This window comes from Ammodytes marinus (genome assembly GCF_949987685.1).
Source record: "Ammodytes marinus genome assembly, chromosome: 15".
NCBI classification, from domain to species: Eukaryota; Metazoa; Chordata; class Actinopteri; order Uranoscopiformes; family Ammodytidae; genus Ammodytes; species Ammodytes marinus.
This window is the reverse complement of record NC_137219.1, coordinates 3,121,243-3,132,477: the sequence shown is the minus strand read 5'-3', so window position 1 is coordinate 3,132,477 and position 11,235 is coordinate 3,121,243. Positions and strand designations below refer to the sequence as shown.

The window sequence follows — 11,235 nt, the reverse complement described above, 5'->3', positions numbered from 1 at the left end:
TGTTGGCTTGAAATGTGTACCCCTCACTTGTTCTATCTTATTGTAATAAAGAAGAAATTAATCATCAAAGACACCTTTACACATTGTGACAACTAACCCCATCAAGGGGTTGGTTGTCACACACTATGGGGTTGTTTGTCACAATGTTATCTTAATGGGAATAATCTTAAAAAGAAGGCAAGAAAGCAGAACTAAATTTGAAAAGTTGACAAATAAGCCTACATAACTCACTGTAGCCTTGGCAGCTGGTCTAGTTTGGGATGCACTGGGTTGTTTTGATTTTGTTGCCCTTTTTTCTTTTGCATGCTAGCTGCCTTTTCCTGCTCTATTCTCTCCTTCTCTGGGGTGTCAGTGAGGATACAGCTTGACAATTTATTTCGTTATTGGGTTCCTTTTCTGGCTGCAGCCTTTGGATAAAATGTGACAACCAACCCCCCAAAAAATGTGACGACCAACCCCAACTTGAATTTCTTGCTAGCATCAAGGCCAACAACCATCTGACAACTAATTAGCTTGCTAACCACAATCTAAACTATAGTTTACCCTTCACACTTTTTATGGGTAACAAGTGTTTTGTTATAAACCCATTGTGTAAAAGCTTAGAAGAAAAATACTGAGGAGCTAAATATTTTCCATTTGACATGAAAAACACAAACAGTCCTCTCACCTCAAATTCAGCAGTCTAACTCCAAGGAAGACTATGTAGGTGACCTCCCGATCCCAATTTCACAGACAGCGCCTTCTGGTTCTGAGATATAACGATTGTGACAACCAACCCGTGTGACATATAACCCCGTTCTCCCCTACTTTATATTAATATGGAGCATGAGATGGTTATGAAACACATTAGCTGAGGGCAGGCTACTAATAAGATGTTTGATTAAATATAAAAAAATTGGCAAAAATGGAACTTATTATGCATGACTACACATCATCCTGTGTAATGGATCAAATGTCCCATAAATCCAACAATTAACAAAATATGATCAAATCCTTCTGTCATAACCTTCAGAATAGTGCTAAGAATGATTATAAGTTTAGTTGATGTAAGTGCCTTAGAAGTTGAGTTTTCTTTTTGAGAGTATTGAAAGAAAGTAATGTTTGGATAATGGCTGTTAAAGATAGTTGTATAAGAGAAATACACAGACACTAAAAGACAAGGTTTAGTAAAATAAACACTTAAATGTACATTTTAGACCTTTCATACTAGAGTGAAAGAAGACATGGTATATGAAGCAAAATAGCCCAAAATCCTAAAATTGAGCAGTGCTTGAAACATTTTTTTTTTGTTGCCTGCAGTGTCTCGCCTTAAAGGTTCACACTACAGTACTGTTGTTTAACATAAGATATTCACAGTAGTTTATATTCACACCGCACACCCACATGCACGCACGCACACACACACACACACACACACACACACACACACACAGGGATGAGCCACACCCCAATACAGGGCTGCAGTAGCACCGCGCTGCACCCATACACACGGTGAATCATGCAGGATGTGCACCACAAAAGACTTTAGCATCCACTACTTGTGCTTGTTTACTTTCAAAATATCACCAAGTAAAATTAGTAAAATAGGTCATCACCGCAGTATAAATATTGATCTATGCTAAGCCATACACTTAAAAAGATCTATTATGGGATTTAATTTCGACAATTTTAGTCAGCAGTGAGAGTTGCTATCAGGTACTCAGCAGCGCCCACATGACAAATATTTGAGAAAGGAGTTGTGCTGTGGCAGTTGTTAGAATGGGAATACTTCACTGGACATCCGTTTGGTATGAAGTGGTGAATAATAGAAAAAAATAAATCATACAGTCATGCAGCCAAGCAGGACCTGAATCCTACTTAAAGATCAGTTCACACACACACACACACACACACACACACACACACACACACACACACACACACACACACACACACACACACACACATACACACACACACACACACACACACACTTGTACTGCAGCAGCTATACCTAAATAACTTAGCTGTTTAATTAATTTAATAAATGTCTATTTCTGTGCTGCCCAACTTCCTGTAGACACACTAGACTATACTGTAACCAACATTCAATTATATTAAAAAAGTTACGCACTGTAGCTTTACCACATTTGCAAGCTTCATCTGCAAGGAGGCTGATGCTTAAAATGATATGTATACAGAGTAGGATATAGTCTCAGCTGAAAGACTTTACACTACCGGCAAAATGATGACTCACAATGACTATACTTACATGGTCATGTGCAGTATGTTTACCACTTTAGCCAATTAGCATGCTAATATTTGAACTGATGATAGCTGTAGATGAAAGTTCACATGATCATCAAAGTAATTGCAGTTAATTGTGAGAGGAAGATAAATGTTTGAAACAAATGTGTGTTGTCATGACTTTTAAAGCACAAATGTTAACTTCACGATTGTGCGAAAGATTAAGTAAATTGATCCATCAAAGGTCAGAAGGTTACAGAATTTAATTTAATATAATTTTCCTTTGAAAGATCAATTTAGGGGTGACCCTCTTTTACAATGACGTTGAGTTATTACAAATACACAATATACAATAAAAATACACAGCAAGCTTACAAAGAGACAAAAAGCAATTACAAAATTTCAGATCAATTGAATGAAGCAGAACAATAGCCTTATTAAAACAGTTACAAGTGGAGTGGGACGCTGATTCAAAATAATAAGTTTAAATTGGTTAACAGTTATGAGTATTTATTTTAATTTGGGGATGATGAATGTCTATGTTTAGTTTATAATCCATCTAATGGTTGTTGAGATTTTTGGTTCATAAAGTTGCAGGTAAATCAAAGGACCAGACACTGCCATCTTTAGCCTATCAACATAAACTTAACTCGACACCTAAGAGCTTTTAAGATTATTTTTAGTGTCCATCTCAGAAATTATTTATTTTTATGATAGAAAGTTAACATAGCTATAAAGTAAGACATCTCTGTGTGTCTGTCTGTCCTTCAAATATCTCAATAACTGTTCATCTTATCTCCTTCACACTTGGCGGGTGTGTTTCTTAAAACCCAAGGAAGAGGAGTGCTGGGTGTGAAGTTGCTTGGGTCAGTGGTTCTGTGTAGAAAACTGAGAAAAACCCAGTCAAGCGAATTATAAATGTTAAGGTTATTTTAAGGAACATGTTGTGCAAAGAGTTAAGCCTCTAGCACACAGTAACCAACCACAAGGACCTTACCAAACAACTTAATACAATTTGGGAGTTACACAAATGGAAGCAAATGTATGACCTGCTGCCACCTAAAAAGTGTCCCGCCTCTTTTGTTTATCTGGGACAGAGCAAATCACTTTAGCCACTTTGACAGTCACACTCACACCAGCGATTCTTAAAAGGACAGTTTGGGGCAACACCTCGGTTTACTTCAAGGACTTTAAACAAGCAGCTGAAAAAGCAGCAGGTAGGAGTTGCTATTTTATACCACAGAATGGGCTGTAAAAGGTGAACATATGAAGAGGTTTTTGTAAGTAAAATCAGGTCTAATGATGACATTTTGAGATGTTTTATGTTAGGAAGAAACCTGGTTAGAATGAGAGGGATGGTAATGACTGTTTGAAGTATTCTTACAACACTTGAGTTAATGGTGTAGGCGGCTGTGTAGAGACTGTTTTTATATTTATATTTCGCAATATGTCTAGACTTTGGTGTGATCAGTATTAAGCTGCTATTACAGTGCAGGCTGGGTTTCAAGTTTGTCTTTTCGTTAGTATGTGAGATATAACGTCCTTAGATAACTTTTTGAGCTTTCTTAAATGATCAACTTTGAGGCAGCAACACTCCCTGATACAGTAGGAGGTTTTTCTACTGTCAACTATCTTCTAATGTGCTGACACATGACAAACATTAAGGCAGTGTGGGTGTGGTGTCATTGGGTGGTTAGTTGATAAACAGTATTTGTTTAATACGGTGCATATAGCAGGCTGGTTTGATAGTTTCAAGGGTTGTGACGAATAATACTTAAATTTTGCATCAGTTAAACTCTACTAAAACTTAAATTTTTTCAATATTTTCATAAATCATACTCTTTTACTTTGATTGACACTCAAGAATAAGGTTTGTTTTGAAATGGATTTACACAAAGTTGAGCCTTTTCTTGTGTTAGGTATTTTGATACAGAGCAGCTGATTTTAACAACAGCAAAATAATATCAAACCTCTAGTCCATCATAAGCTCTTAAGCTACTTATGTGGTGGAGCCAAATGCTGAATACCGAATACAAGAATTTTGTTGGATATAGCTGTACCACTTCTGCCTTCTTGTACACAAGATTTTAATTACGCTGCACAAGTACTTTGAGTTTTTCCTTTGTTTATTTTGTTAAATTGTATGTAGGAGCTTCATTACTGAGAAAGACTTCTTTCTATGGCCCTTCAGGTTATGGTATCTGGTGCGATCTTGATACAAACATTATTTGTTTTTGGGACATTATACTGAGGAGTTCAGTTCTTAAGTAAGGCCTATAAAGACGACATCATTGGTCCTAAAACCCACCAGCTATCCCATGAAGGCAAAATTCTAATCAGCTTGTCAAAGACCAAAGGAAATGTGTAACTGCGACAGAGATCATTTTATTCTCCATGTGGAAATGCAACCGCAGTTATTCAATTCTAATTTCTACTGACAACATAATAGACGGCTTATCAATGGTTCCCTTGGTGATAAGATTCTGTGAGCTAATGAAGATATAAAACCACAGAAAAACAGGAGCAGATAGCAACACTATTACTCATCAATCAACAAGCATTGATTTATGCAAACTTAGAATTTAGGGAATCTTTTCTTTCTTTTAGAGTCCCATATTATGCAGGTTTAAAATTGTAATTTGGGTTTCTACTACAGGTTTTCATAAAGATGGAGGTTAAACAAAAGAAAGAGGGTTGTTACTTTTGGAGTCTCTAGTCACAAAGAGGACCCATACCAATGTTGAAATAACATGAAAAAGTTAATTCTGCATAATAGGTTACCTTAAAATCCTAAACCCTTGAACTGCTAACAAATGGCCTTCATCTCTAAGTGGGAATCCTGATACAATTGACGTCGCATTGAAATGGTGTAAATATCTAAAGTTTATATGCATAGCCCAAAATAAACAGGCAGTTTAAAATGGAGGTTATCAGAGTGAGTAATGATAATAATCTGACTGACCATATCTATTTTGGAGTCAGACTTTGCCTTTTTAGCCTCAGGGGGCCGAGCTGAGAGTCCAATCTCTAGATCAATACAGCGGATCACTTAACAGACAGCGCATCCCAAGGGGTATTATTGCCAGGAAGTTACTTTAAATAGTCTCATCATTGGCTCCAGAATTCTCTCCCTGTGTCTGTCCGTCTCTCTCTCTCTCTCTCTCTCTCTCTCTCTCTCTCTCTCTCTGTCTGCCTCTCTGAGCATCAAAACAACAGTCAGACTGGATGGCAGTGTCAGTTTACTGCTGGAATAAATAAATGTATAAAGTCGGATAAACCCTAAATTAACTTTTGTTTTTGTGAAATTTCTGCACTGCATTAAGGCGAGGCACTGCAGGTTAACAGAGTAAAATGTTTACCTTCTAGATATCATCATGAGACTTTGCCAGTTGATTACTACATTACATTTACATTACTTACATTACATTTACATTACATGCATACATTGCATTTAATTACATTAAAGCAATTATATTTTGTAATACAATGTTTGCATAAATGTTTGAATACATTTGCAGATTTGAAAATATCTTACTTATAATGCGTACATTTGCATCTCTAGATCATCTAGATCGGGGGTCACTAACAGGCGGACCGCGGTCCGGGTCCGGACCCAGACGCCGTCCTATACGGACCCGGACCTGTAGTCAATCAATTATTTAAGTATTTAAAATTTTGACGGGGCGCTTCTATTTTGACCGGCGCAGCTTTTCTAGACTTTACGGTACTGGTTTAGCGAATCAGGAAATGCTTTCGAGTTAAGCCATCCCGCCTCCTGCTACTCAGGCAGCCAATCGAATCTGTGCATTCCCGGCTCAGGCTGGCTCACAGACAGAGACAGTGAGCTATCATGCGAGAGATGTCAGAGAGAAGTGCAAGAATTACGAGAATTTCAGCGAAATAAATCAGATTAGAGTGAGAAAGACAGCGGGAGGAGAGTGAGAGACAGCTTTCTCTCTCGCTCGCCCGCTCGCTCACCGGCTCCGTGTGTCGCGAGCGAGTTAACGAGCGATCAACAGCTGAGTTTTTTCCTATTATTTACTATGGTTTTTTCCCCTTTTGTAAGACTGGTGAAAACCGGTCAAGGTGCAATCATGTGGACTCTCTATTACCCTGATGTAGACCTATGTGTGAATGACACAGACATAAGATTGACATAATCACCAATCGCCAGCAGCACTGCATCTACTGCCCACAACAGCAACAGGAAAAACATTATTTAAAAAAAAAATTTGTATGTAGTTACAATTATCTACATTTTAAGTTTTACATATTCTTAGTAATGGCAGAATTTATAAATACAGGTTAATTTTTTAGCAAGACATTTGGCAGTAGCCCCCACTAACATTAGCGAAAGCTAGTGGTCATCCGTCCCTCAGTCCAGTTATCTGGCTGCTAGCAAGTTATGTTGTTTTGTTAATTTTTCTATTCATCTTAACTATATTAAATGTTGACCTTTTCTTTTATTATTTTCCCCAGAATGCACCAGAATGCTCCGATTACATTCTAAAAACACAAAAAAAAATTACTGGGGGGAAACCCCCAGACCCCCTACAGGGGTTTAGTTTCTGACATGTCACTTTTTCAGAGCTTTTCAAAATTGCAAAATAAAAATCCAGTATTAGACAAAGTGGGAGATTACTATGTTAAACAAACATAGTAGGTATAGTGAAGTTTAGAAATGATACATTGAAAATATTTCTCAAAATTATTTAATTTTTCAAAAATGAATTATATATTTTATCTTTATTTTAAGATTATTATATTTATTTTCACCATTTTATTTTTAAATGCAGCCCTTCTCTATGAAGAGATTAGTTTCAGTTGAGTCACTTAAATAATACATATATCTTCAGTATTATATATCTATAATTATTTAAAAGTGAGAATAAATATTGTTGAAATGTTTTTGAATTGTTCTTTCTATATTGATCTGACAGTCAGTTGTTAATTACATGCAGACGTTGATACAACTACTAGGCTACTTCACTATATATCACACTGAATCATAACGCAAGTTAGACATTATGATGTTCCGGACCTTTTCTTGAGGACATTTTCTCTAACTGGACCTATTTGAATTTTAGTTGAATACCCCTGATCTAGATGTTGGATAAAGCCAAAAATCTCTAAAACTGACAAGTGCTTGAAAAAACCTCTCATATTCACCAAGATAACATGCCTACTCTTTATTAATGCATTTCTTTTTGCTGTATTTGTAATATAATACCGGTTACACAAATACATTGAACAACATGCTCTATTTGTAGATACAGTAAGTGGACTTGGTTTCAGCTGTTCTGATGCTGCTGCTGCTAAATTACCTAATGCAATTTTCCCTTTAGCTGGCCTTCAGCATGCAACATATTGATGAGATGAAGTTATTCACTTGTGCTTTAGGAGCCTATTAAAATGAAACTCTATGACCTGAGTTGAGTTTTTGTTTTTCTGTGTGAACAGGGGCGAACCGTAGGCTGAGGGCACCGGAGCCTGGGACAGAGGACGACTCAGTGAGTGATTTTTTTTTTTTTTTTTTTTTACCTTTATTTATACAGGTAAATCCCATTGAGACCGGAGACTGTTTTGCAAGGGAGACCTGTTCCCATTTACACGTTACCATTCACACACACACATTCATACACCGATATCAGGCTAACTATCGACATTCACACGAGGCAAGGTGGTTGAAGTGTCTTGCCCAAGGACACAACAACCATGATACAAGTGGCAGGGCGGGGATCGAAACCCTTAAAGTTTGTTTAAACCGTTTAATTTCTTCATCTGTCATCAGAAGTTTATTCCTTGGCTTTTATAAACAGAAAAGCATTATTATATTCATATAAGTATACATGTACACTATATACCAGGGATTTCCTGATCAACACTTTTTTGGCCCTGATCCTAATCCGAGTCCTTTAAGATTGGGTGTTTACGATACCAAGTATATGATCCAACTTCTAAATTTGGCACATTTTAGTGTTCGTGAGCTGAAGACCTTGGTTCAACACTATTTACTCATTGGGATTAATTTTATGGGATTAAGTAAAAAATTTTTAGGGTGAAAGTGTTGGACCTACAGATCAGTGAAGAGTGCCATCCTCTGAGACACACAACTAATGTGACAATTATTAAATGCCAAACACCCAGTCAATGCTGCCTTTGCAAAAAAGGTGTACAAGACTATTTGATCCAGTTTTCTCCACACCTTTGCGGAAAATGTGTCACTGCAACAGACTCAAATGTCTCTAGAAAGTTGTTTTTTATTTATTCATAAACTAGTATTTTAACTTTTTTATTGCTTACATGTTCGAAATAAAGACAATTAATCAATCAATCTCTTTAGAAATAATTCCAAGATCTGTTTTTGAGAATATAGCCCATGTGACATGTTTTCCGTGCTGACTGACCTCATGTCCAAACAGATATGTGAAGAGCCGTCTCAGTTCAACGAGGGAGAGAGACCGCGGCCTCAGGGATCGTCGCCCGTCGAGGAGTTTCCTGAAAAATACACCGACAGTGACAAAGAGGTAGGCCGTCAACAAACCACTATGTTACACAAAACAACAAGCAATGTTAAAGTACCTACAAGGAACTTTTAAATATTTCTGAAACAGTTTAATTTTTACGGCTAATGTTACAGCTAACGAGATCATCAGTGCAAATAATTGTATATTAATATAGTTTTTCTTCATACCTTTGTCATGGGTATACGCTCACCCAGGAACAACACTACCGCTTTTGTCCAAAGGGGGTGCAAGAATAAACACAAACAGAAAGTTCCTCGTAGCACCTTTTAAAAAACAATTCAGAGAACATGTTAACATGCACTATAACAACCTTGATATGCAGTTAAAATATAAACATGACCATAAAGTCTTGCATAAAATCACTTTGTGTCTCCTAATCTCTCAACTCAACTGAAGAAACTGGGTTAACATTTTAACATAAAATTATAGAAATCAGGTCACTACAGAGGGCAGGTTATGTAAATACTTGTAAACACACTAAGTCAGTCAACAGTCTACTGTGCCTTCAACTAATGAAGTTAGAAAAATAAGCTTGTGACCCAGAAAGGCGAGCTTACGTATTTGGCTCATGTAAGCTCAAATAAGGGAGCTATGCTAACACTAAAATCAAAGTACCAGGTGCGTCTTTAATGACTGAAGCAAATTTTTACATATGCAAGACTAGTTAGTACTACCATGTAAACATCTGCTCAATGATTCGACTCCTTTGTGATCTTCTCTACTTATGACATCTATTGCAGGATGTCTTTCCTGGGAGAGGGATCCCTTACTCTATCAACTCTCCATGAGATTTCTCAATTTTTTTTATCCCGGGAGTTTTTTCTCAGCCAAACTAAGGGTCTATGGAGCCCAGTGAGGCAAATGTCTATTTGTGATATTGGGATATACAAATAAAACTGATTTGATTTGTTTTGAAGACTGTGTTTTACTAGAAATGTTATTAGGTTATTTTTTATTTAACCCTCTAAACTATTTATATGGACAAGTTTGATTTCAAACAAATAATTTTTAATCTTGGACTGAGACATGGCTATATTAAAAAAGAGGTCCAAAATTGTGTGGCCGTATACGTACAGTAAAGTATATTTGAAGGAACAACACATTAACTAACTCACCCACTACACATAGTATCAGACCTTGTATTTGTTGAGTCAACAGTGCGTTGTAAGACGAGCTCATGTTTTGTTTACTGTTGCATGTTTGAATAATGATACAGACTCAGCTACTCCCATGTATGACTGTGTGCACTGTATATAGTGCACACTACCCTTCCCTCTCAGTGCAAATACTTTCAAAGCTCGATAATTTAAAGCTTTTAATTAACAGTATTATTAGGTGGCTGATATTTATACCACAATAGGTGATGTATCGTGATCTCTCTGGATAAGAATTCTATGTAAAATCATACATTCAGCACCCCCAAATAGCCGGAATAGAATGATCCTTGTTTCATAACCAAATTGTGTGACTATTCAACTGTGAGATTGGCAGTCAAATCAGGCTCCTTCAATCAAATCGTCAAATATCAAACTATTTTGGGTCACCCCTACCTGCAACAGTAATCTTTTTTCTTCTGTTTTTGTTTCAGTGTGAAGCGGAGCATGACCACAAAAGAGGGAGTAGAAAGAAATCCAAAAAGTCTGGGATTGGGTCCATGTTTGAGAAGCGCTCAACTCCAAAGATGAGTAAACTGAAGGTGAGACATTCACACCTCGGTTAAGTATTTTTGAATCCCTTCAGGCTGTGCTACAGCCGAGAATAGCGCAGGTAAAGGTAGACTGACTTTATCCTCTCTATATTAATGTGTTGGCAGGAACTTCCCAGCCCTGAGTCTGGGGTGATCGTGAAGACAGCCCAGGATGGATGTTCCGAGGGCCTTGTTTACAGTGGAGGGGGGAAAGATGGGATCTTTATAAAGGCAGTGGTACCAGAGTCGCCCGCCTCAAAAAGTCTGAAGTTAAAAGAAGGTAATCTAGCAGTTTTAAAGGAGAAACAATTCCAGTGAAAGTTTATTTCCCATATCAATGTAAATTGAAATGTGGGATTACTTGTATTAACATTTTGCCATTGTATTTTGTTTTTTACATTTTACATTACAAATATTGACATAGAAAACTCAGGTTCAAAAGCCAAAAACAAGGTCCCCCATACAAATTGGATTACTTAAACTAAAGAAACTTGCTAAGTCTAGTGGCTAATAATTTTTCTGACACAGTTTAACCAACCGAAAGCCTTCTAATATTAAGCTCTTCATTATTTTGCTCTTGTTTTCACAGGTGATCAGCTTCTGAGCGCCACTGTGTATTTTGACAATGTGTCATACGAGGATGCCATTCAGATCCTGGAGCACGCTCAGGCTTACAAAGTGAAGCTCTGCTTAAAACGCAATCCAGAAATCACAGAGACTGAACCAGCCATCGATTCTGACGTCATTCATGTAACTATTTTCAAGTTGGCTGCGTAGTATTTTTGTGATAGGCAA

At 37.1% G+C, this 11,235-nt stretch overlaps 1 protein-coding gene across 1 annotated transcript in view; it reads left to right on the top strand.

Annotated features, from left to right (window-relative positions):
* Positions 1 to 11,235, top strand: part of LOC307261615 (uncharacterized protein) — a gene marked incomplete at its 5' end in the record, with an annotated part of 29,976 nt that overhangs the window by 4,471 nt on the left and 14,270 nt on the right. Inside the window, 5 exons of the mRNA XM_080042198.1 lie at positions 7,687 to 7,736; positions 8,649 to 8,753; positions 10,342 to 10,449; positions 10,567 to 10,720; positions 11,030 to 11,190. Coding sequence (XP_079898324.1) covers positions 7,687 to 7,736; positions 8,649 to 8,753; positions 10,342 to 10,449; positions 10,567 to 10,720; positions 11,030 to 11,190 — 578 coding nt within the window. The remainder of the gene's footprint in view (positions 1 to 7,686; positions 7,737 to 8,648; positions 8,754 to 10,341; positions 10,450 to 10,566; positions 10,721 to 11,029; positions 11,191 to 11,235) is intronic.